Genomic DNA, 24,795 nt, shown 5'->3' with positions numbered 1-24,795 from the left:
GGTGGCTGGCTGGACACACGATCCTCTCGGGGGGTCATGCTCCCGCCAGGGTGTGCCCACGCGCGGGGTCAGCCGGTCACAGAGCCCAGGGCCGGAACTTCCTGCTGCCCGTGGTTTGCGGGGCCTCAGTGGGGCGGGAGCACTCGGAGGGCAGCGCTGCTTGGGCGGGTGACCCTCAGCTGTGCAGGGACAGCAGCCTCTTGACCATGGGGCCCCAGTAGACACAGGGCGGCACCTGGGTGAGCGTGGCCCAGAGCCCTCCCCGGGCAGTCAGACGGCCTAGTGGGCCTCCCTGGCTCTCGGTTTCCCTGAGATGTGGGCTTCCCTCCCCGCCACCACCAATGTCACATTGGTCCCGGAGCCCCCTCCTCACACGGCTTGGTCTGGCCCCGTGGCGGCTGTCCGAGGGCCCCACCAGTGCGTGGCGCCCTGCATCCACCTCTGCAATGTGGCTTCCCGGGGGCCGTCTGAGGGACAGGGCGGGGGAGGGGCTTCACCCCAGGCAGGTCTCGTTTTGGGGGGCCGAGAGCTCACACATGCACACACACATACACACGCACACAGATACATGCATACATACATGCAGGCACGTGTCCACAGGCACATACATGCGCAGGTGTATAGACTCATGCACACATATACGCCCACGTGTGCACACTGTGAGGTCAAAGGTGTCCAGGAGCCTGGCAGATGACAGGCCCCCTTCCTCCCTGTCTCAGACACCCCTCGTGTCAGGGGCACTCAGCGGTCACCTCTCCCGCAGGCCCTCTGACCAGTCCCGGTACTGGGCTGAGGACAGGCTGAAAGACCACACAGAGCCACAAGTGCAAATGCTCCCAGTGTATTGGTCAGGTCAGGGGCCCAGGTGGGGCCCAACACGACACCAGCTGAGCCCTACGTCTGAGTGGCGGACTGCATGGGGCACTCCGGGGTATCTGTCCCGATGGCCAGAGAACTGGGCACGCAGCCGGCCACTCCGCGCCTGGGCTGAGCTGGGCCTGGAGCTGAGGGGAAGGAAGGGGAGGTGTGTGTGTGTGTGTGTATGTGTGCGTGCGTGCGTGTGTTTGTGCGTGCGTGTGTGCGTGGCGGGGCACCCTACTGGTGAGGCGCGACTCCCCGGGGCCCCATGCGCCAGCGCCCAGCTGCCTGACCCGGCGCCTCCCTCGGCTGTTCTTCCCGCTCCTCGGCCCACTCCAGCTCCAGCTGCTGGGACTGGTCCCCAGGGCGGTGGCAGCGCAGGCCCACGCAGCCGCACTCCTCCACGTGGGCATAGCTGAACATCTGGCTGGAGCCGTCGGTGCAGCTCAGAGTCACGTTCCTCTGCGAGACCCGCAGCTCCTGGCAGCATCTGCACTTGTGCGTCAGCGCTTCAGCCTCCGGGGAGTACCTGTGGGCGGGTCCGCTCAGTGCCCCGCCCACCCCACTCGGAGCCCCGCCCGCTGCCCCGCCCACCCCTGCTCGGCGCCCCGCCCACTGCCCACCAGCGTGGGACTGCCATGACCTCAGAGGCCAGAGGCACGCGCAGTAGCCATCACCCCCAAGCAGACTCCGAGAGCACCCTTGGGCCTTTCCCCTCCAGGTCCGAGCCCTGGGCGGCTCACGCACATGGAAGCAGTGTCTCCGCAGTTGCCAGAGCAGTAGGTCAGGGACACAGCCTCGGCCGACCTGCAGCCGTTCTTCCAGATGACCTGGGTCCTGTTGTGCACTCCGCACCCTGGGGCACAGAGGTGGGCGAGGTCAGGGCTGGCTGGGGGGCCTGCCCTGCCTCCCCCAGGCACACCCACTTACTGGTCTGGGGCTGGGACGGGCACTTGAGACAGCAACCATCCTCACTCTGCACAGCCTCTTCCTGTGTGGGCAGAGGGGGCCATCAGGGCCAGTGCTGGGGAGACGCTCGCGCCCCTGCAGCTGACCCCAACCAGAGGCTGTGTGGGACCAGCAGGACAGGGGGACGGAGGACGTAAGGAGGCTGCGTGTGTAAGTGCACGTGTGTGAGTGAATCAGTGATTGAGTATATATATACTTTTTTGCTTTTTTGGGGGGGAGGATCACACCCGGTGACGCTCAGGAGTTACTCCTGGCTCTGCACTCAGGAATCACTCCTAGTGGTGCTGGGGCACCATACAGGATGCTGGAGATCAAACCCGGGTCAGCCGTGTGCAAGACAAACGCCCTCCTCGCTGTGCTGTCACTCCAGCCCCAAGCGAGTGCGTATAAATAAGTATGAATGTATGTATGTATGTGTGTGTGCGTCTATGAGTGTGAGTTACTGTGTGTGAGAGCCTTGTGAGCGTGTGAGGTATGTATGTGCGTGTGAGTGTGCAGGAGCTGGGGGTGGGGGCTGGCTCACCACAGAACAGCTGAGCGGGGGACACGCCTTCTTGGTGGTGACCACGATGAACCTGTCCTGGTGCTTCTCACATGTGTGACTCACACAGCTGTTGCCGGGCTCTGACCAGATCTCCCCGGGCTGCGGGGGGCAGGTGGGCCGGTGAGCACCCCTCCTCCAGGGCACCCACAGGTTCCAGTCCTGCCTTTCCACGAAGATCAGCTGCCCCACGGTGCCAGAGCCCACCTGCCGGCCCCCCTCCCACGACACTCACAAAGCGGAGCTGGGTGCTGCCATTCACGACACAGGCCACCTGGACACAGGCACCACAGCACTCTCCGGGCCGCAGCTGGTACTCGAAGCCCTGGGGGTGGCAGAGACATGCAGCCTGAGCCCGCGGGCATGACTGGGCTGAGGCGCAGCGTGGGGGCAGTGTGACACTCACCAGAGAGCAGTTCGAGTCACAGATCTGGGTCTGACAGCTGAGCACGAAGGTGTCCGTGGGGGTGCCCTTATGGGCTTCGCACCTGCAGGTCTCACACAGGCTCCAGGAGGTCACGGTGCCTGGCTGCGAGGGGCAGCAGTGCTGAGCTGGGGCAGGACCCCCCAGCCCCCTGCCAGCCGTCCTCCCAGGTAACCCCAGGAGCCTCCCCCTGGGCCCCCTTGGACGCCCCGAGACTGCCCCCCGCGGAGGTGTGCGCTCCAGGAGCCTCCCTGTCCTGAGGCCTCCCCAGTCTCCTACCTGGTACAAAGTGCCATTGACACTGCAGCCGGGAATGAGGACTGCAAGAGAGAGGAGCAGCTGACACCCACCCTGGTCTCTCCACAAGGCCCCCCAGAGACACGCCCCTCCCAGAGCTAGGCCCCGCCCCTTGGGCAGACCACTCCCCTGAGGTTAGGCCCCGCCCCAGAACTAGGCCCCTCCTCCGAGCGAGGCCCCGCCCCTGAGTTACGTCCCTCCCCAGGACAGGCTCCTCCCCCAGACTTGCCCATGGGGACCCAGTGTGGCGCCCCCAACTCACCACAGGTCTGGGTGGGACAGCAGGCCCCTTCCTGTCGGCTCAGCTCCAGGCGGAAGCCTTCGGGACAGTCCATAGGCTCTGGGCAGTAGCTGGCATTGCAGTCTGCAGCAGGCAGAGACTCAGAGCAGCGCCCCTCCCGCCCACCCCACCCCGCCGCCCCTCCACGGGCTCTCCTCCCTCCCTGGCATGGGGCAGCAGTGGGGCAGGAGTCGGGTGTGCGTCCCCCACACCGCCAGCACCCCAGACCCTCGCAGGGATACCAGCAGGCGCGAGTGTGTGACTATCACAGAGCTCACCGCAGCTGTAGGTGGGGCAGCACTGGCCAGCCTGGGGGACGGCGGGGACTGGAACGAGGCCAGGGGCAGGGCAGGCAGGAGGTGGCGGGCAGGTCTGGGGGCGGCAGGTGAGGGTCCGACTGGCGGCATCACAGGTGCACTCCTGGCAGTCAGCGACCACTGTCTGTCCGGGCTGCAGGGATAGTGATACAGTGAGCGGTCACTCAGCCCAGGGGACCCAAGAGAAAGGTGTGGGGGAGCCCCAGCCTAGAGGACAGTGTGGGTCCCAGAGATCGGGGCGAGAGGGGCCCTGCCCAGGGCACCCAACAGGGCTCCGGGGGACTCACAGAGGGAGCCTCGTCCTTCCCCGGGATCTCCCAGGGGCCACACTCACCTCCACGGGCTCCCCATGGTGCCCAAGGCATCCTGCAGGCAGAGAGGATCACGGGTCAGCAGTACTCCGGCCCAGCCTGGCCCCATCCTGCCCCCCCTCCGCCCCCGGCGAGGCCCTGCCCCCTCCGGCCAGGCCCCTCGTGGACCAGGACGCACCCGTGCACTCCGTAGACACGCAGATCTCCGTGCTGGTACTGAAGAGTATGCTGCCTTCGGGGCAGAAGCAGCCTTCAGAGATGGAACCTTCTGGAAGGGCCCTGTGGGCAGGAAGAGGGTTGGTGGGGACAGACAGGCCAGCAGGGATGGGCAGGGCCGGAGGGCGAACACTTACAGGAGGCTAGCATTGCCGTAGCAGTAGGTGGGGTTGGCAGGGCCGCAGGGCCGGTACTCTTTGTTGTCGGGGCAGGTGAAGGCTGCGGGGAGGAAGCATGGCTGAACCCGGGGAGAGGGGCCCATGGCCAGCACCCGTGCCCCACTCCCCAGCCTGGAGGCCCCCTTTCCTCCCCAGGGACCTCAGAATGGGCTTTGCCCCTCCTCCCGGAAGCCCGCCCTGACCACCCCAGCTGCTGTGGGCACTCACGGCACGTGTGGTTGGTGAGGCCTCGCCAGTCGATGCACAAGTTGTGGGAAGCACAGAGAGAGGAGTAGAGCTCCAGGCTGGAGCAGACCACGTCGGAGTTGCCCACGTGGCACTGGTCAAACACGCAGCCTTCATAGTAGGGCCGTGGGGGGATCACCGTGTGGCATGCCGAGAACACCCTGGCACGGGATGGGCAGCTCAGGGATGGCCCGGCCACTCCCCCCAGCCTCCCTCTCTGACACACCGCTGGAGCACCCTCCCATCCCTGCCAGAGCCTCACTCGCTCAGAATCAGCTCGCAGATGGGTGATGATGGGCAGGGGCCGGGCGAGGGTGTGGGCAGGTTCCAATGCGCCGGGGGCGGCCCTTGGCAGGATGGCTGATCCGGGGTGGTGACCTTCCAGTAGCGGGACATGTCTGAGCAGGAGGAGACCGTGGTGCCTCCAGGCAGGCGACACTCGTCCTTCTGGTCATTGGTGCAGGTACCTGAGGTGGGGGCGGGGTGGGGTGAGGCAGGGCAGGGTGGTCCAAGGGCTGGGTGACGTCCTGCGCTCACATCCCCAGCAGATGGAAGCTGTGAGGTTCAGGCAGGGGTGGGCCCGGGTGGAATCAGGTGTGGGGTTTAGGTGAGCTCAGGTTTGTGGTTCAGGTGAGCTCAGGTGGGCACAGGTGTGGGGTTCAGGTGGGTTCGAGTGGGCTCAGGTGTGGGGTTCAGGTGAGTTCAGGGGTGGGGTTCAGGTAAGTTCAGGTGTGGGTTTCAGGTGAGCTCAGGTGGGCTCAAGTGTGGGTTCAGGTGGGCTCAGGTGTGGGGTTCAGGTGAGCTCAGGTATGGGTCCAGGTGGGTTCAGGTGGGCTCAGGTAGCTCAGGTGTGGGATTCAGGTGGGCTCAGGTGGGGTCAGGAGTGGGGTTCAGGTGGGCTCAGGTGCGGGGTTCTGGTGAGTTCAGGTGGGCTCAGGTGTTGGGTTCTGGTGGGCTCAGGTAGCTCAGGTGTGGGATTCAGGTGGGTTCAGGTGGGCCCAGGTGTGGGGTTCAGGTTAGCTCTGGTGTGGGTCCAGGTGGGGTCAGGAGTGGGGTTCAGGTGGGCTCAGGTGTGGGGTTCTGGTGGGCTCAGGTGGACTCAGGGAGTCTGTGACCTCAGGGGTGGAGATCATGTGGGTTCGTGTGGACTCAGGGGGGCCTGTGGGCTCAGGGAAGGGGTTCAGTTGGGCTCAGGGTGGAACTCAGGGCAGCGGGGGCGCAGGGCTCACCGCACTGGCCCTCCGTGTTGTTGGCGAACTTGCTGAAGGGCACCTCCACAGAGAAGATGAGGCCGGAGAACATGACCCGCACACCCAGTTCGGGGATGCGCACAAACATCTTCACGCCCACCTGGGAGATGACCAGGCCGTCCTTCTGGAAGCCGGGACTGACCACCTCACTGTTGAAGAGGATCTGCGGGGGGATGAAACAGGGTGCCATGAAGGCGGGTGGGTGCCGTGCCCGGCCCACCCCCTCGGCACCCCACCCACCTGGTTGGTCATTTGTCCAAGCACGGGCCTACGGGTGAGGGTGACACGGGCCTGCCTGTACTCCACAGTGATGGCCTGCGGGCAGGAGAGGCCGTCCTCAGCGTCGCAGAAGTAGTTTTCGATGAGCACGCGGAAGTGCCCGAACACAGGCACGATCTGCTGCACCAGCACGTACGTGCAGTTATCCAGGAAGGTGTAGTAGGTGCCATCGAAGGTGATGTAGTGAGGGTCACCCCAGCCGCTGCAGACGCCTGTGTGGACAGCGCATCAGCAGGGCCCAGGACCCCAGCCCCACCCTGCACCCTGTGCCCTGGCTCACATTGGCACTGGAACTGAGGGCAGCAGCCATCCTTGTCCGCCGCTATCATTGCAGGGTAGCCATTGGCACAGGTGGGCATGACTGGAGGTGGGCAGGGCCGCGGGTACAGAGAGATGACGTGGTTCCCCTCACAGGTGGCCTGGGAGCAGTTGGCCATGGGCCAGGTCTCCCCTCTCTGCAGAGAGAGCAGCGTGCAGTGTCCACAGCCTGCCCAGCCACCACAGAACCCCAGAGACAGCCACAGGGGCACAGCAAGCATGCGAGGGCACGGGGGGACCCACACACGCCTGATCCCCTTGCCCTGTCCCCTCCTCATACCAGATCTGAGATTCCCAGTCTCTGCTGCTGCCCCACCGCCAGCCCGGCAGTCCCCTGCAACCCCAGCACTGACAACCCCACCAGTACCCCTGACCAGAGTCACCCGGGCACGTGCTGCATCCCAGAACAGCTTCTGGGTCCTGACCCAGGCTCTCCATGGTGGGGCTGGACTCACCTTTCTGGGTGGGACAGCATTGGGGCAGCCCACATCCGACACGGGACTGGGGGGAAACGAGGTGGGCACAGTCAAGGAGGTGGCAGGTGCTGGGGGAGTGCTGGTGTGGCAGGTCTGGTCACTGCCCCTGACCACGTGACAGTCCAGGCTACATACAGCATAGTAGCAGTGCCCGCTCAGGTCTTTCTCCTGGTAGATAATGGAGCCTGGGGACATGGACAGGAGTTGGGGAGCCTGCAGGTGTGGGGGGGCCCAGGTAGCAGTGCAGGCATCTTCCCAAATAAAGAAATTGGGATGGACGCCTCAGGGAGGCCTGGCAGAGGAGAGGAAGGCAGGGCACACACATACCTGCTGGGTAGAACTTGTCGGACACGCTGCAGAAGCAGGTGGGGGGCACAGAGCTAGGCGCAGGGGTGGAGGTCACGGTGTGTGTCACCGAGGTGCCGGGTGTGGTGTGGGAGGTCTCAGAAGTAGAGGCAGGAGTGGTAGTGGTTACAGGAGTGGAGGTTGTGCTGGTGGTGGGAGACGAGGTTGTGCTGGTGGTGGGAGACGAGGTTGTGCTGGTGGTGGGGGACGAGGTTGTGCTGGTGGTGGGAGACGAGGTTGTGCTGGTGGTGGGGGACGAGGTTGTGCTGGTGGTGGGAGACGAGGTTGTGCTGGTGGTGGGAGACGAGGTTGTGCTGGTGGTGGGGGACGAGGTTGTGCTGGTGGTGGGGGACGAGGTTGTGCTGGTGGTGGGAGACGAGGTTGTGCTGGTGGTGGGGGACGAGGTTGTGCTGGTGGTGGGGGACGAGGTTGTGCTGGTGGCCGGGACAGTGTGGGTGGGGGTCACAGGGCAGTTCTTCTGGGGCTCACAGCACAGCACCCGGATCTCGTAGTTGAGGCACATCTTGAAAGGGCCCTTCTGGTCCTTGTTCCGGCACACCAGCCCCACATCGGGGTGGCACTGCACCACCTGGCCCAGCTGGTCGATGCTGACATCGGGGTGGTTCTCGGCTCGGCACTCCAGCCCGTTGATGTAGTCCAGGTGTCCGCAGACCTTCTCCCCTCTGCTGATGATGTGCTTGTAGGTCTCAAAGTCTCCTCCGTGGGGCCCGGGGGTCGGGAAGTCCACGTCCACCCAGTGGGTCCAGGAGCACTGGGGCTGGCAGGCCGAGGTGCCGGGTGTGGTGTGGGAGGTCTCAGAAGTAGAGGCAGGAGTGGTAGTGGTTACAGGAGTGGAGGATGGGCTGGTGATGGGAGATGAGGTTGTGCTGGTGGTGGGGGACGAGGTTGTGCTGGTGGTGGGAGACGAGGTTGTGCTGGTGGTGGGGGACGAGGTTGTGCTGGTGGTGGGGGACGAGGTTGTGCTGGTGGTGGGGGACGAGGTTGTGCTGGTGGTGGGGGATGAGGTTGTGCTGGTGGTGGGAGACGAGGTTGTGCTGGTGGTGGGGGACGAGGTTGTGCTGGTGGTGGGAGACGAGGTTGTGCTGGTGGTGGGGGACGAGGTTGTGCTGGTGGTGGGGGACGAGGTTGTGCTGGTGGTGGGAGACGAGGTTGTGCTGGTGGTGGGGGACGAGGTTGTGCTGGTGGTGGGAGACGAGGTTGTGCTGGTGGTGGGGGACGAGGTTGTGCTGGTGGTGGGGGACGAGGTTGTGCTGGTGGTGGGAGACGAGGTTGTGCTGGTGGTGGGGGACGAGGTTGTGCTGGTGGTGGGGGACGAGGTTGTGCTGGTGGCCGGGACAGTGTGGGTGGGGGTCACAGGGCAGTTCTTCTGGGGCTCACAGCACAGCACCCGGATCTCGTAGTTGAGGCACATCTTGAAAGGGCCCTTCTGGTCCTTGTTCCGGCACACCAGCCCCACATCGGGGTGGCACTGCACCACCTGGCCCAGCTGGTCGATGCTGACATCGGGGTGGTTCTCGGCTCGGCACTCCAGCCCGTTGATGTAGTCCAGGTGTCCGCAGACCTTCTCCCCTCTGCTGATGATGTGCTTGTAGGTCTCAAAGTCTCCTCCGTGGGGCCCGGGGGTCGGGAAGTCCACGTCCACCCAGTGGGTCCAGGAGCACTGGGGCTGGCAGGCCGAGGTGCCAGTGGTTCTGTGTGTTGTGGCTGTGCTCGTGGCTTGCGGGGGCACATGTGGCGTGCTGGCAGTGGGAATGGTCTTCCAGTAGGGGGTGGTGTTGGAACCCTTGCACTCGTCCACCAGCTCGCAGCACTGGATGCGGATCTGGTAGTTGTAGCAGATGGGCGGCAGCTGGTCCTTGTTCAGGCATAGCAGCCCCACCTGCGTGTCGCACACCAGCGTCTGCCCCAGGTCAGCCAGGGGGGTGTCTGGGAAGCGCTCGGCCCGGCACTCCACCCTGCTCGGTGCCTGGCAGAAGTGATAGCCCTTGGCCCGCAGGTTGGAGAACGTGTCAAAGTCGCCCCCGTTTCTGTCTGGCTGGGGGTAGCTGCCGTCAATCCAGGACGTCCAGGAGCAGCGCTCATGGAGGCAGGACACCTGGTTGGGCGTGGTGTCGGGTGGAGCCGTGGTTGTGACTGGCGTGGGGCTGGGCATGGAGTGGTGGGACTTGGGCGTGGTCCTGGTGGTGGAGGAGACAGGGGTGGTGGTGCCCCCGCACTCGTCCACCAGCTCGCAGCACTGGATGCGGATCTGGTAGTTGTAGCAGATGGGCGGCAGCTGGTCCTTGTTCAGGCATAGCAGCCCCACCTGCGTGTCACACACCAGCGTCTGCCCCAGGTCAGCCAGGGGGGTGTCTGGGAAGCGCTCGGCCCGGCACTCCACCCTGCTCGGTGCCTGGCAGAAGTGATAGCCCTTGGCCCGCAGGTTGGAGAACGTGTCAAAGTCGCCCCCGTTTCTGTCTGGTTGGGGGTAGCTGCCGTCAATCCAGGACGTCCAGGAGCAGCGCTCATGGAGGCAGGACACCTGGTTGGGCGTGGTGTCGGGTGGAGGCGTGGTTGTGGCTGGCGTGGGGCTGGGCGTGGAGTGGTGGTGCCTCGGCGTGGTCCTGGTGGTGGAAGAGGCGGGCGGGCAGGCCCGGGGGCTGCAGCACAGCACCCGGACCTGGTAGTTGTGGCACAGCCCCGATGTCTGCTCCTTGTTGAAGCAGGTCAGCCCTGTGGCCAGGCTGCACTGCACACGCTGTCCCAGTGCCTCCAGTGGCACCTCAGGGGCATCCTCTGCACGGCACTGCACTTCCCGAGGTGCCTGGCATACCCAGTGCCCATGGGCACGTAGGTTGTCCAGAGTGTCAAAGTCACCACTGTCCCTGCCCTGTCCTGGGCGGCTGACATCCAGCCATGGTGACCACTGGCAAACCTCTCCACAGCCTGTAGTCGTGGGCAGCTCTGGGCTTGTCGTGCTGTGCTTTGGGTGGTCTGTGGTGGGTCTGGGGCTGGGGTGTGTGCTGGGTGTGGGCGTGGACTTCACCCCTGGGGGCAGAGAGCAGAAGGGGACAAGATGAGGGCCAGGTCTTGCCAGAGGAAACCTTGCTCACTGCCCTTTCCCAGGTACACCCCCAGCAGAATCTGCATGTGAGACCCCAAAAGTTAAGGTTCCTGGAGAAGCCCTGAGAAAGCCTTGGGGGGCTCACAGGCAAGGACTGGGAAGGGCAAATGGGTGCACCCAGGAGAGGTTGCACTGCAGGACCCCAGGTGAAAAGCCAGCTCAGCCCCGGGGCCAGGCACCCCCTCAGTGCTTTGGGGCCACACCTGGTGATGCTCAGGGGTTACTCCTGGCTTGCATGCAGGAATTACTCCTGGTGGTGCTCAGGGAACCACATGGCATGCCGGGGATCGAACTCGGGTCAGCCATGTATAGATAATGCCCTCCCCCCTGTGCTGTCACACAGGCCACCCCTTTCAGTGCTTTGGGCAGCACATCAGGACCCTGTCCTGCCAGGGACAGGAGGACTTCATGGCTGCAGGTGAGGCCGACACAGGCGAATCACCTTGGAGCAACCTGGCCTCCACCCCGTCCCAGCCCCCTTACCATGGGTGGAGAAGGTGAAGGTGGTGGGGGGTGGAGAGGTGGTGGTGGGGCACTCCAGGATGCGTCTTTCAATGGTGCCATTGGTCCCGCAGTGGGCATAGATGCAGCCGCCAGTGCCGTCCGTGGTGTTGTAGATGGAGTCGCCTGGGTGGAATCTCAGCCCTCCATAGGTGCAGACGCAGGCTAGGCACAGAGGGGGCATCAGGGACAGGGCCTGGGCAGCGCTGAGGCCAAACTGGGCGGGGCTTAAGGAGGTTGGGTTGGGCGGGGATTCAGGGGCTGAGCTGGGTAAGGCGGGTCTGGAGCTAAGTACCCCCCTCAAGCCCCCTGTTCTCCCTCCACTCACCTTCGCTGTCATATACACACGTCACGCCACTCTCAGTGCACATGCTGGGGACAGAGGAGGCGCGTGAGAGGCTGTGGCCACCCCCAGAGCCTTGAGTCCACTCCTCTCCAGTGCTCATCATCAACGATCCCCCTTTGCTGCCCCCCCTCCCCCCGTCCCCCCAGCTAGTGACAGGGAGGCGCATGCTCAGACCTGCCGGAACCAGGTGGGGACCTGGGTGAGCACGGAGGGGCCCCGCCCCGCGCCCACGCCTACATCGCCTCTCACCAGGACTGGCAGTTCTGCTCTGCAGGCACCTGTGCTCCGGGCAGGTAAACCTGGCCGGCAACTTGGCAGGGGGCGGGCGGCGGGGGTGGGCATGTGGCCACACACTGCATCTGGTCTTCATCGAAGATGGGAGCCTCTGGGGGACACTTGGGGTAGCAGCCTGCAGGGCAAGAGACCCCTGAGTCCAGCTGAGATGCCCTGCCCACGTAGTGGGAAGTCCCATCCACATCGTGCCGAAGCCCCGCCCACAACCGGGAAGTCCCGCCCAGGCCCGCTCACATGACACTGAAGCTCCGCCCAGACCCACCCACACGGCAGTAAAGCCCCGCCCAGTCCCACCCACATCACGGGAAGCCCCTCCCATGCCACGGGAGCCCCGCCCACGCCACGGGAGCCCCCTCCCATGCCCTAGGGAAGCCTCGCCCCAGAGGAGCCTCCTGGGCTGGGCGGTCAGTGAGTAGCGCTCACCCTCCAGGCCAGGCAGGTTGTGCAGGCAGCGACCGCTGGGGTTCCGGCAGGTCCTCATGCAGGGCGACCCGCAGGGCTGGTAGTGCCACTCGCACTGGCCTTCGGGGTTGTAGTAGTCGCAGAAGAGGGCTGTGGGGATGGGGAGGGCTCAGCAGGGGTCCCCAAGTCCCTCTCCCCTGGGCTTGTCCCCCTACCCAGTCCCTCTTTCCCGGATCTGCCGTCCAGTGCCCAGGTGAGAGATGGCTCTGCAGGGACACATGTCCAGGGGGTGAGGCAGCCCAAGCCCCGCCCTGGCTCCATATGGCAGGGCAACAGGGGTTCCAGAACCTTCTCTAAGCCTGCGACCTCCCTGACAGCCCCTTCCTCCAGACCCGCCCCGCAGGCCACTCACGGCAGATGTCAGGGGTCCTCCAGGAGACGCACACGCCCACATCGTGGCAGGCCTGGGCGTAGGCGGCCACGGCTGTGCAGAAGCACTCACAGTCCCCGCCGGAGTCGCAGGCGCACGCGTCGCTCACGCAGGCCTCGTAGTACTTGGAGGGGTCGACCTGGGGGAACACAGGCTCCTCAGACTCTGCAGGGCCTGCCCAGGCCCCCAGCCCCGCCGAGTGCCACCCACGTGCCCGTGCCTACATGAGCGTGGCAGGCGGCGAAGGTGGCACTGTTGATGAGGCTGCACTGCTTCTGGGCCCACGACTTGCGGTAGGGGTTAGCCGTGCAAGGGTCTCTGGGGACAGGCGCGTCCGGGCAGGACGGGGAGAACTTCCAGCTGTTGCCGAACTCCAGGGCGTTGCCCACCACGGACTGGCCCCGTGTGGTGAAGTCGTTGATGGCCTTGTCGTCGAAGTTCCCGCAGAGCCCACAGACCCTCCCCTGCGGATGCACAGCTGGTGACTTGGTGCCACCCACAGGGGCAGGGTTGGGGGGATCCACCTGTTGCCTGAGGCCCCACAGCACCCAGGGACACAGGCTGTGTCCTCTCAGCCTCCCCACAGTATGGGGCTCCTGTGGGGAGCCAAAGTGGGCTTCACGTACCCCCATGCAGGACCCAGAATGATGAGAGGTGAGTCCCTAAGGCAGGCCCCAGGACACTGACTTTGTCTTTGTGGGGACTAGACCTCTCCTGAGGATGGCCAGTGTCCACAAGAGGGGACAAGTCACATAGGGTCACCTAGTCCCAGGGGACTTGGACACACACACACACACACACACACACGCGTGCGCGCGCACACACACCAGCCCTCCTCTTCCCCCATCTCTGTCTCTGTCTTCATCTCTCTGTCTCAGTCTCTCTGTATCTCTGTCTCCATCTGTCTGTTTCTATCTCTGTGTCTCTGCCTATCTGTCTCTCTGTCTTTGTCTTCATTTTCTGTCTCTGTGTCTGACTCTGTTTCTCTGTGTCTCTGCCTGTTGCTGTCTCTCTGTGTCTCTCTGTCTCTCTCTGTCTATGTCTCTGCATCTCTATCTCTGAATCTGTCTCTCTCTGTCTCTGTCTCTTTGTGACTCTGTCTCTGTTGCTCTGCGACTCTGTCTCTCTGACTCTGTCTCTCTGTCTCTGTAGCTCTGTCTCTCTCTGTATCTCTAGATCTCTGTCTCTCTTTCCTGCTGCCCATCCCCAGGCCCTCGCCCGGTGTTTCACCTTGAACTCGGGTCCAAGCCTGAGGAAGAGGCTGGTCTTCTTGTCCCACAGCAGAACCAGGCCCACTTGCGTGTCCACCACCAGATAGATGCCCATCTGGCGGATGGAGAAGGGCGCTGCCCGGCCCGGGGCCTTCTCGATCACCTCTGCCTTCCCGTCACTCAGCCTCAGCTCGAAGCTCTGTGAGGAGAGGGTCACTCAGGGCTGCGGCACAGCGTGGGCCCTCGGGGTGCCCCACCCACCCCACTCACCCCCAGGAAGAGCTTGATGGCCTTGGAGCAGGTGGTGCCCGTGGAGCCACAGGGCACGTTCTCAGTGACCACTCGCAGGGCATCCTGGGAACTGCCATTGCCGCCGCCACAGTGATCCTGGGGAAGAGGGGCCGTTGGGGTATGTGGGGCCTGTGGCCCGTCCCCGGGTCTGTCCCATACCTGAGTCTGTCCCGTCCTCGGGCACTGAGCCTGTACCTGAAGCAGTGTGTACTCGCAGTCCCCACTGAAGCTGTAGCGCTGGCCGTCGAAGGTGAGGTAGTGACCATCCCCGTACACTGCACAGGTGGCCAGGCAGGGCTCGTCCGTGCAGCGCCACTTCCTGTTCTCACAGGTGCTGGGGGTGGGGGAAGCTGTTAGCCATGAGGGGCGTAGGTTCCATGGGCCGGGACGGCCCTGCCGCGAGAGCCCGACTGCACACACATGTACCACACACTGATGTACACAAAGAGACACACATGGCCATATGCATGCACACATAGAAACATGTACAAGCACATCATGTACATATGGCATTGTTTACATTGTACACATGGGCAAACATGTGCACAGACACATACATGCATACTGACACACGCATGCAGCATACAATACACATGGAAGCACATGCACACATGACACACATATGTATGCACAAACTTGTGTGCGTACACACCAGGTGTTGCAGCCCACGCGAATGCTCTGGCCACGCTGGTAACTAGCCTCGTTGTGCATGCAGGGACACTCCTCCTCGGCCACGCAGCCACCGCTGCCGTCAGCCACCAGCCCATCGGGACACACACAGCCGGCCACGCACTGGGTGCTGTACTGTGGGTGGGATTCGCGTCAGACGGGGCAGGGCAGGAGCCGCAGGCAGGGACATGAGGCAGCAGGGGCACAGGGAGCAGGTGGCACAGTTAGCTCTGGACTCACGCAGTCCATGTCCAGGGTGTGACAGCTCTTCTGGCAGGCAGCCCCGGCTACCCCGGGAGTGGCATTGCGGCAGTCGACGTAAACCATGGGTGGGGCACAGACTGTGGAGAGAGATGCTGTCAGGAGCCCCGGGAAGCACCCAGCAGGTGTGGCTTCCGAGCTAAGACTGCACGGTGTGGGTGTGCGCCTGTATGTGTTAGCCCAGATAACTCGGACGCTGGGCACCGGCCCCTGTGGAGAGCCCTTGAGCTTTGTGGGGGTCATAGGTGCCTCCTTGTTGCCCAGCTCACCTGGGGTGGAGCTCGGTTTTCCCATGCAGGTGAGCGTGCCCTGTGTGCAGGTGCTGTAACAACAGGGGCCTGGTCAGAGGGGCCACCACGCGCCTCCCCCACACCCACCCCCTGGGGCGGGCTCTCACCAGAGGGCTCCATTCTCATGCAGCGTCTCCCCACTGGGGACCACGGAGCCCCCGTGGTAGCAGGGGCAGCTGCTGGCTGGCACACACTTCCCTTGATCGTCCAGGAAGGTGTCAGGGGGGCAGGTGCAGCCGTCCACGGGCACAAAGCCGATGGCACAGGTGATGTCCTCACCACCCCGGGCTCTGCAGGTGGGCTGGCAGGTGCGGATGTGGTACTGGTAGGTGAGGGACTTGGGGCAGTTGGTCGTGGGCTTCACTGTGAGATGGCAGGGGGTCGTGAGGTGAACGCTTGGTCCCCTGAACTGACCCCCAAGCCTGTCCCAGTGATCCCTCAGGCCCATCCCCATGCCCACCCCCCGTCCATCCCATCCCCATGACCCGAACCCCCCCGGCCCAGCCCCTGCAGCTGAGCCCCAGCTGGGGCTGGAGTCTCCTGGACCCTCCGAGCCCCATCAGGGCCTGGGAGCCTCTGCTGCAGCCGCAGGGTCCCCAGCAGCGCAGGCCACTCACTGCAGGCGCCGTCCCTCCAGCCGTCCAGCAGCACGCCCTTGGCAGCGCAGGCGTGCACATAGGAGGACAGGGCCGCGCACATGCAGTCCTCACTCTTCTCGCAGTTGCACGTGTCGAACATGCAGTTCTGGGGGTGGGCGCGGGCGTCAGCAGCCCCCTGTGGCCCATGGCCCCTCCCGGTCCTCCCAGCCTTCCACTGGACCCGCCTCTGCAGCTGGTTGTGGACCTCCAGCCTCCCCTCTGAGCCAGTTCTCCCCTTGGACCCACATGAGCCACTGCCTCGTGGCGGCGAGCTCGTGGTCAAGACCATCAGGGAGGGTGGGACCGTGCAGGGTGCTGTGGGGGTTGAGGACCCTGGGAGGCAGCAAGGGGCAAGAGGGCGCCGGGCACAGGTTTACCGAGTAGTAGATGGTCGGGTTCAGCACAGCGTGGCATGGGGCAAAGGGGCCCTGGGCGTCTGTCAGTCTGGAGCACCAGCGCTCAGCATACTTCTCTGTGGACAGAGGTGGTGGGGTCACGACAGCCGGGGGTCACAGGCCCCGGGTGAGCCCTGTATGAGCCAGGGCTGCTGTGGCCTGACCATGTGCGAGTCGGTCCAGGCCCTGCCCCTCCACCCTGGGCCGGGAAACCCCTGTTGCCAGAGGAGCGGGCACACACCGTTCTCCACGCTGAGGGAGCAGGGGTCCTCGAAGCTGTTCCTGACATTGGGGCAGGAGGCCTGGGTCTTCCAGGTGTTGGCGAAGGCGGCAGCGGTGCCCTCCACCACGCCGCTGAGCGCGCGGAAGTCATCGGCCTGGTTCTGGTTGAAGTTTCCACAGAGGCCTGGGACGAGGGGACGCATGAGCCCCATCTGAGTGGCTGGGGTGGGGGGCTGGGGTGGGAGGGAGGTGCCTGCCTGGTACCACTTACCGCAGGTCTGGCCCCGCAGCTGGGGCTCCAGCTGCACAAACACCTGCATGATCGGCACCAGCTGCACTTCCAGCTGCAGACCCAGCTGTGTGTGGGCGACGATGAAGAAGGTAGAAGGCCGGAACAGGGTGACGTTGGCTGGGGGCACAGGGCAGGGTGACATTGGCTGGGGGCACAGGGCAGGGTGACATTGGCTGGGGACACAGGGCAGGGTGACATTGGCTGGGGGCCCTGGGGCCAGGCTTGCTGGGCTGGGAGGGCGTGGGGAGTGCTGGGGCGGGCTGGGGCAGGGGCAGGGTTGGCAGGGGAGTGGGGTGGACTGGGGCAGGGGGGCCCAAGGGGCAGGGCCCACCTGCAGACACGGGCAGCTGTGTGTAGATCTGGTTCACAAACACTTCCCCGCTGGCCTTGATCACCACCACCTGGCGGGGAGGGGGCATGGGGGCAGGACACTCACACCAGTCCCAGGGACCACGCCAGCACCCCCTGCCCCTCAATCAACCTCTCACAGGAGGACCTGTGTCCCTCAGCCATCATTTCTCGGGGGTGGGGCCATACCCAGGTGCTCAGGGGACCTGGCAGTGCGGGGATCAAGCCAGGCTACCCCATGCACTCAGTCCCAGGGGTCTGCCTTTGCCGACGGAGAAGGAGACGGGAAGCCCGGCTCCCTCCTTCCCGGACGGGCGTCTAGAGGCCAGAACCCCCAGGCCTGCAGTGGGGGGTGAGGGGCCATCCCTGGGGACACTGCTCACCGTCTGCCCTGCGTCCAGACTCAGCGTCACGCTCTTCAGGCAGGTCTCACTCTCTGACAGTCCGCACCTGCGCAGCTCGGCCAGCACGGAGAAGGCGCTGCCGTGCAGGGGCTGGGGGGACAGGGACAGCCGTCCTCAGCCCCGCCCCCAGCGGCCAGGCCCCGCCCCCAGCGGCCAGGCCCCGCCCCAGCAGCCAGGGCCCGCCCCCGCGGCCAGGCCCCGCCCCCAGAGGCCAGGCCCCGCCCCCAGAGGCCAGGCCCCGCCCCCACCCAGAGCCGTGCCCGCCCGCCCCCGCCTCCAGGGGCCCCGGCCCCGCACCTTGGCCAGCACGTAGCTGCAGTCCCCGTGCACCGTGTACTGCCTCTCGTCGAACGTGGAGAAGTGGGCGCCGCCCAGGACGGCGCAGGTGCCCGGGCACGGCCGCTCCTGGCAGCTCCACCGGCCCGCGACGCAGGTGCTGTGGGCAAGAGGCCGTGAGGCGTCCCCGCCGCGAGGAGGCCCGCGGAGAGCCCCCCGCCGCCCACTGCGCACGCGCGGGCCTACCACTGGGTGCAGTCTGTGGAGTAGCCCGCGCCGGGCGCGTAGGGGACGCCGTTGTGCACGCAGTGGCACTGGGACACGGGGATGCAGCCGGTCTTGCCGATGTCGTCGAACACCGTCCCTGGGCGGGGGAGGAGAGCTGCGGTGAGCGCCGCTTCCGTCCCCCGGAGCACTCTGCCAGGAGTCACCCCGAGGACCGCCGGGTGTGGCGGAGTCGCCCCACCCAACCGTCCCTCAGGAGACGACTGAGCCCAGCTGGGGGCAGGGGCGGGTGGGAGTCGGGGCGACCGAGGGGCACAGGGCGGGGCCTGTGGTGGGGCTGGGCCTGTGGCGAGGCGGGGCCTGTGGCGAGGCGGGTCCGGACAGGCGCAGGGCCTGTGACCGGCGCAGCCTGCGCCCGAGGCGTGGTCTCGTCAGGGGCGTGGCCCTGGTGAGGCGGGGCCTGTGGTGGGTGGGGACTCGGTGGGAGGGGTCTGTGCCAGAGCGGGATCTAGTTAGGGGCGGGGCCACGGGCAGGGCGTGGTCTCATCAGGACGGGGCCTATGGCAGGGCATAGTCTCGTCGCAGGCGGGGCCTATGGCAGGGCGTGGTCTCGGAGGGGGCGGGGCCTTGGTGAGGCTGGGGCTGAGATGAGGCGGGGCCTGTGGCAGGGCGGGGCTTGTGGTAGAGTTGGCCCTGTGGCGGGGCGGGGCCTGTGGTGAGGCGGGGCCTGTGGTGAGGCGGGGTCTGTGCCCCGGGCATGGTCTCATCAGGGACAGGGCCTTGGTGAGACTGGGCCTGTGGTGAGGTGGAGCCTGTGGTGAGAGGGGGCCTGTGGCGAGGCGGGGTCCTGACAGGGGCAGGGCCTGTGACCATTGTGCAGCCTGCGCCCGCCCGGGGAATGGTCTCGTCAGGGGCGTGGCCCTGGTGAGGCGGGGCCTATGGTGGGTGGGAACCCGGTGGGTGGGGCCTGTGTCCGCATGATCTCATTAGGGGCGGGGCCACGGGCAGGGGGCGGGGCCTTGGTGAGGCTGGGGCCGTGATGAGGCGGGGCCTGTGGCGGGGCGGGGCCTGTGGCGGGGCGGGGCCTTGGCGGGGCGGGGCCAGCGGCCACGCCCGGCCCCATTTAGGCCAGGAGGGCGGTTCCTGTCTCACCTTTCGGGCAGAAGCAGCCGGCCATGCAGTGCTCCCCGCAGAGCTGGGAGCTCTCGGGATTGGAGCAGGTGTCGGTGCAGGGCGAGCCGCACTCCTGGTGCTGCATGCCGAGGAAGCAGGTGGCGGCTGCGGGGGGACAGCTTGGTCACGCACAGTCAGTCCCCCCTCAGGTGCGGGCGGGCGGGGCGGGCGGGCACTCACGGCAGAGGTCCGGGCTGCGCCAGTCCAGAGGACGCCCTCCAGCGTGGGCGCACTGGCGGGAGAACTCGGCCAGCGTGTCGCACACGCAGCTGGTGATGTCGCTGTGCTCACAGGCGCACACATCCTGCTGGCACGCTTCCAGGTAGCCGCTGGGCTCCACCAGGCCGCTGCAGCCGGAGAAGAGCCGGCCAAGCAGGAGCTCCTCACAGATGCTCTGCAGGGGGGACTCGGGCTCAGTCCCACCCTCCAGGGGAGCAGAGCCCCCACCCTTCACTCCCACTTACGGTGTTGGTGGAGCAGTTCCTGGGGGGCTCGGGGACAGGGTCCTGGCACTGCTCTGTAGGGCCGTCCATCTTCTGCAAGTTCCCAAACTCCAGGGGGCTCACCCAGACACCTGCAGAGGCACAACCACAGGCTCTGTGCCCGCCCGCCTCTCCTCACCCCTGCAGCCACCTCTCCTCACCCCCACACGACGCTTCTCACTCCTATGTCCCTCCTCTCCTCACTCCTCCTGACGCTTCTCATCGCCACATCCCACCTCTCCTCACCCCCACACCCACCGCTCCTCACCCCTATGTCCCTCCTCTCCTCACTCCTCCTGACGCTTCTCATCGCCACATCCCACCTCTCCTCACCCCCACACCCACCGCTCCTCACCCCTATGTCCCTCCTCTCCTCACCCCCACCTGATGCTTCTCACCCTCACATCCTGCCTCTCCTCACCCCCACATCATCCTGCCTCTTCTCACCCGCACATCCCTCCTCTCAACTCACGCCCCCCTCTCCTTACCCCTCTGTCCCTCTTCTCCTCACCTCCACATCTATCTCTTCTCTCCTATCACTAGGCTTCTCTTCTCCTCACCCCTGCATCCCATTTCTCCTCACCCCGGCATCCCCTTCGGTCCTCACCACACGTCCCTCATCCCCACATCTCTCCTCTCCTCACCCCATGTCCTGAGCTGCCCCTCCACACCTCCCCCACCCCACTGTGGCCACAGCTGCACCTGCTCAGGCCTTTGAGGAGCCCGAGACAATGCAGAAGAACCCCCTGGGCTTCATGTACACAGAGGATGTGTACATGTGCTGGGCCGTGTGTACAGTGCCAAGGACTGGGGAGCAGCCCTGCGCCCCTGCTCAGAGGGCACGTAGGCAGCTCAGCGCCACCAGGAAGCTGGGGAGGGCGGCAGGACAGGGCAAAGGCTCCAGGGCCCAACTGGAGGCAGGTGCGGCTCCGGCTGAGGCTGTGCTGGGGTCCCTGAGGCAGAGCAGCAGCCTGAGAGCAACGGCAGCCAAGAGCTGCCCCAGTTCAGCTGACAGCAGGCAGCGTGCTGCGTGTGCACGCGTGTGCCAGGCTGTGCTGCTGGGCCGTGTAGGCATGTGTGCACATGTGCTGGGCTGTGTGTGCACGTGTGCACGTGTGTGGTAGGGCTGTGCAATGCGAGCACGGCCGTGTGTGCATCGGGATCATGTGTGCAAGCTTGCATGCAGGTGCAGGGGGTGGGGGTGGACAGCTGAGCGGGGCTCCGACAGGCCTCACCGTGGGGGAAGAACTCGCTGAGGTCAGGGATTCCGTTGAAGTCTCCACAGAGCCCGCAGGTCTGGTTCGCATATTTGGCGTCCAACTCCAGCTGTGGGGATACGCCAGATGCTGACCTCCCCAGGCCCCGCCCAGGAGGCAAGGACAGCGGGTGTGGGAGCTCTCCGAGAGGGACGAGGCCATGAAGCCACACAGGGCAGGGGGCCGCAGAGTCACCCTCCTCTGGGCCCGCCCTCCCACAGCCGAGGCCTTTGTCCCCCCCTCGGGCTCACCAGCAGGCTGTCGTCCTGGTTCCACATGAAGACCAGGCCCAGGCGGGCCAGGACTTTCAGGAAGCTGCCGCTTTGCTCGATGGTGACTCCAAACTGACTGAAGGGCAGCTGGACTCTGCGGAGAGAGGGTCGGGCTCAGGGGCTCCCTGTACTGGCCCGCGGGCTGCCGGGCCCAGGCGCCCTCTCCGGGGGGCAGACTCACGGGTTGCCATTCACCAGCATGACTTGCTGGGACAGCTGCAGGACCACGCCATCCAGCTTCATGGTGACGCCGCAGAGGGTGGTGGCATTGGCCTTGGGGCAGCGCCGCAGCTGCACGTTGAAGTCCTCGTAGGCGCTGCCGCAGTGAGCAGACATGACGTAGTTACAGAGCCCGGGGAAGCGGAAGACTGCGCCGTCGAAGGTCTTGTAGTGGAAGTCGCCCCACGTGCTGCACACCCGGCCGTTGTGCGCGGGGTTCAGTGCTGCGGCCAGAGCGGGGCCCACCTGAGGCTCGGACTCAAGGTGCGGGAAGGCTGGGGAGCCCCGGAGAGGGAGGGAGACCCCCGCGTCCCACCCAGTCTCGGGTCTCACTTGAAGACCCCCGCATCCCGCCCAGTCTTGGGTCTCACTTGGAGACCCCCGCGTCCCACCCAGTCTCGGGTCTCACTTGAAGACCCCCGCATCCCGCCCAGTCTTGGGTCTCACTTGGAGACCCCCGCATCCCGCCCAGTCTCGGGTCTCACTCACCTCGCACCACAGGGACAGTCCGCAGGGGCGGGAGCATGGTCACCCCACGCACTGAGTCACCTGCAGAAACGGGCACAGTGACCCCAGGCCTCAGGGAAAGCCCCTGGCCTGGCTCCCACATCCAGGCGCAGGCCCAGAGCCACCTCAGCCTGGGACACTGGCCAGGAGGGACCCCAGCCCTTGGCCCAATGGCCCCGTGTTCCCAGGGGCTGGATTCTCAGGGACACCTGGGCCAGATGAAGCCAGGGAGGGGCTCTCGCTGGGAGACAGCCCGGGTCGCCCCTCCCCCACCCCCCCCTCCGACTTGAGGGACTGGAGAGAAGTTCCCCCAGCCTGCCTCTGTCTCTCTGCCCACAGCATGACCCCAACCTGAGCCCTGGGGCGCAGAGGGAGGGCTCACCGGCTGGGCTCTGTGGCGTGCGATGCAGATCCAGGGAGAGGCCGAAGTCTGTGGGGCTGTGCTGGGCCAGGCCTGCAGGAGACAGGGGGTCTGAGCGGCAGGAGCTGGGGGGCAGGCTCTGGGGTCCCGGGGGGCCTGGACGTGAGTCCCTCAGGACTGCCACAGCTCCCTGTGGCCCTCACTGCATGGGAGGAGGTATGGCACTGGGCGGGGGGACGCAGGGATGGCCCTGACAGGAGCAAGGGACACGGCCGCCCCTGATGGGAGCAGGGGACATGGCCGCCCCTGATGCGAATGCAGGACATGTGGGGGCTGCCGGTTGGGAGTCAGGATGGCAGGGACCGGGGTGCACCCAGGGACTCCCAGCCACAGACAGAGCGGGTGGGTCCATTTCTGGGGTACCGGGAGCCGGGCTGGAAGCACGGAGCCTCGCTGGAGCCCCATCCAGAGACCCCTTGGCACCAGCAAGGGTGGGGAAGACCCATCCAACACCCTGGTGTCCTCTGCTCGGGACCCCAGGGGGGCAGCTAGAGTGGGAATGGGGGATCCTGGCTCTGAGCCCTGCGGGGCAGAGAGCACCTGGACATGCCCACCCCGCCCAGAGCCTGAGACCCCAGGAGACACTTCAGGCCCAGGCAGGAGAGGGGTTGGGGAGGGGCGGGAGGGGCAGTTCGCTGCAGAGGCCCAGAGTGAGCTGCGGGAAGTATGCACCCACTGCAGCAGCCCACAAGACCCTACAAGGTGGGGACAGCTACTACGTGGAGAAAGACCCAGCCACCGGGACCCCCGCAGTCAGGACCCCCCTCCACAGCCGGGATCCACTCAGCCCAGACCCCCTGCAGCCAGGGCCCCTGAAGCCAGGACCCTTTCAGCTGGGACCCCCACCATAGCCAGGACCCTTGCGGCTGGAACTCTTCTAGCCAGGGCCCCCGTAGCTGAGACCCCCACAGCCGGGACCCTGGCAGCTGGGACCCTCCAGCCAAGACCTGGTGCCCTGGCCGCCGACCCTCACCTGTGTGCCGGGCACAGGCCAGGGCCAGAGCCAGGGCCCAGAGGGGGGCCAGCTTCCTCCGGCCGAGGCCCATCCTGGAGGAGAAGTCGGCGCCTCTAGGAGGGGGTAAGGGTGCAGGAGCCTTTTGTAGGCCTGGCGCTGGCACCAGCCCTAGGGCTTCACGTGAGCAAGTGGGGCAGGGCCGGTGGGTCCCTAACCAGGTAAACAGTGGGCACTGACTTCGGTTGAGATGGGCGTGCCTGCCAGGCGCGGCCGGATTCCTGAAGGCTCCCCAAGTCCTGGCACACAGGCAGCCTGCCAGGCCATGGCCCAGCACCTCCCCGGGAAAAAGTCCCCTCAGCCTGGGCCCGGGCCGAGTCACCCCGGAGGCTGCTGCAGCCCAGATGCTAAGTGATGAGGATGGGGGGAAGGAGAGGATAGGTGAATGAATGGGTGAGTGGGTGAGTGTGTGACTGTTGAATGTGTGAGTGAGTGAGTGAGTGAGTGAGAGCGAATGTGTGAGACCGAGAATGTGTGAAAGTGTGTGTGAGAGTGAGCATGTGACTGAGGGTGTGTGTGAGAGAGTGAGTGTGTGTGAGAGGGAGAAACTGATGTGTGAGTGTGTGTGAATGAGAGTGAGTATATGAGTGAAAGTGTGAGTGTGTGAGTGACTGTGTGTGAGTGTGTGAGTGTGAATTTGGATGAGTACATGAATGTGCGAGAGGGAAAGTGTGTGTGACTGAATATGTGAGTGTGAGTTTGATGAGTATGTGAAAGTGTGAGTGTGAGTTTGTATGAGTATGAGAGCGTGTAAGAGTGTGTGTGTGAGTTTGAGTACATGAGTGTGTGAGTGAGTGTGTTACTGTGAGTGTGTGTATGTGAGTGAGGATGTGTGTGAGTGCGAAAATGTGTGTGAGAGTGTGGTTTGTGTATGTGAGTATGAGTGTGAGAGTAAGTGTGAGTGTACATATGTGAGTGTGTGTATGTGTGTGTGTTTGAGTGTGAATGTAATGTGAGTGTGCATATGTGAGGGTGTGTGTGAGTTTGTGTGAATGTGTGAGTTTGTGTATGCGAGTATGAGTGTGAGAGTAAGTGTGTGTGTGAGTGTGTGAGTGTGTGTGGAGGCCAGGAACCATTGCCTCTCCGGCCCATGGTCTGTGCCTTGCTCGAAGCTAGCTCGGGGTCTCTGGAGCTGAGTGGCAGCCTTGGTGGTGAGACCCTGAGGTTGGTCCCCGGCTTATGTGAGGGTTTCAGGTGGGCAGCTGAAGACAGGAGGGCTGAGTGGCTCCTTCTGCCCCTGGGGAGGACACAGGCCCCAGGGCCCACCATGACCTTCTCTGGTCTGAGTCGGTAGCTGGCCACAGAGGGGCCACACTGCAGTCAGAGCGGGCTGGGCCATCCAACCAGGTCATCCACCAGCCCCATCCCCAGAAGCAGTGCCGAGGCAGCTGTGGGGTCACAGGGGCCAACTGTGCCTGTGCCATCCCCATCCTGAGACTCCTGCCTGGACACTCAGCGATTCTGGGGACCCCTGGGGTATCACAAAGCAGGGTCCCCCCCCAGGACCCCGCCCCAAGCCGCCAGCCTCTGCTGCTTTTAGGGGCCAGGA

At 65.1% G+C, this 24,795-nt stretch overlaps 1 protein-coding gene across 1 annotated transcript; it reads right to left on the bottom strand.

Annotated features, from left to right (window-relative positions):
* Positions 1-175: 175 nt before the first annotated feature.
* Positions 176-23,280, bottom strand: LOC130039729 (mucin-5AC-like). The gene is made up of 51 exons (XM_056131605.1): positions 23,208-23,280; positions 22,196-22,267; positions 21,796-21,855; positions 21,269-21,530; positions 21,067-21,181; positions 20,795-20,885; positions 19,542-19,651; positions 19,258-19,471; positions 19,057-19,182; positions 17,926-18,043; positions 17,701-17,839; positions 17,383-17,493; positions 16,983-17,052; positions 16,631-16,768; positions 16,379-16,543; positions 16,120-16,214; positions 15,722-15,848; positions 15,212-15,467; positions 15,084-15,136; positions 14,794-14,894; positions 14,537-14,688; positions 14,080-14,218; positions 13,864-13,980; positions 13,613-13,792; positions 12,607-12,846; positions 12,365-12,521; positions 11,974-12,102; positions 11,506-11,665; positions 11,239-11,282; positions 10,893-11,075; positions 7,268-10,333; positions 6,920-7,125; positions 6,427-6,601; positions 6,108-6,358; positions 5,847-6,030; positions 4,880-5,084; positions 4,600-4,778; positions 4,351-4,432; positions 4,176-4,276; positions 4,021-4,052; positions 3,648-3,819; positions 3,352-3,453; positions 3,072-3,112; positions 2,775-2,897; positions 2,595-2,693; positions 2,351-2,470; positions 1,789-1,849; positions 1,606-1,714; positions 1,100-1,387; positions 374-467; positions 176-235 (listed from the first exon to the last, which is right to left on the bottom strand). The coding sequence occupies exons 1-51, from the start codon at positions 23,278-23,280 to the stop codon at positions 176-178; spliced, it is 9,747 nt and encodes a 3,248-aa protein (XP_055987580.1).
* Between the last annotated feature and the right edge of the window lie 1,515 nt (positions 23,281-24,795).

Source organism: Sorex fumeus, unplaced genomic scaffold (assembly GCF_029834395.1).
Source record: "Sorex fumeus unplaced genomic scaffold, SorFum_2.1 ptg000093l, whole genome shotgun sequence".
Lineage (NCBI taxonomy): Eukaryota > Metazoa > Chordata > Mammalia > Eulipotyphla > Soricidae > Sorex > Sorex fumeus.
This window is presented reverse-complemented; position numbering and strand designations above follow the sequence as displayed.

Bases quoted from the DNA above. Each gene is read 5' to 3' on its own strand.
- LOC130039729 (XM_056131605.1), bottom strand. From the start codon at position 23,280: ATGGGCCTCGGCCGGAGGAAGCTGGCCCCCCTCTGGGCCCTGGCTCTG. The intron at 7,126-7,267 runs GTATGTGTGTGC...CCATGTCCCCAG, and splicing joins CGACAAGTTCTACCCAGCAG to GCTCCATTATCTACCAGGAG. The intron at 4,053-4,175 runs GTGCGTCCTGGT...CTCTGCCTGCAG, and splicing joins CGTGTCTACGGAGTGCACGG to GATGCCTTGGGCACCATGGG.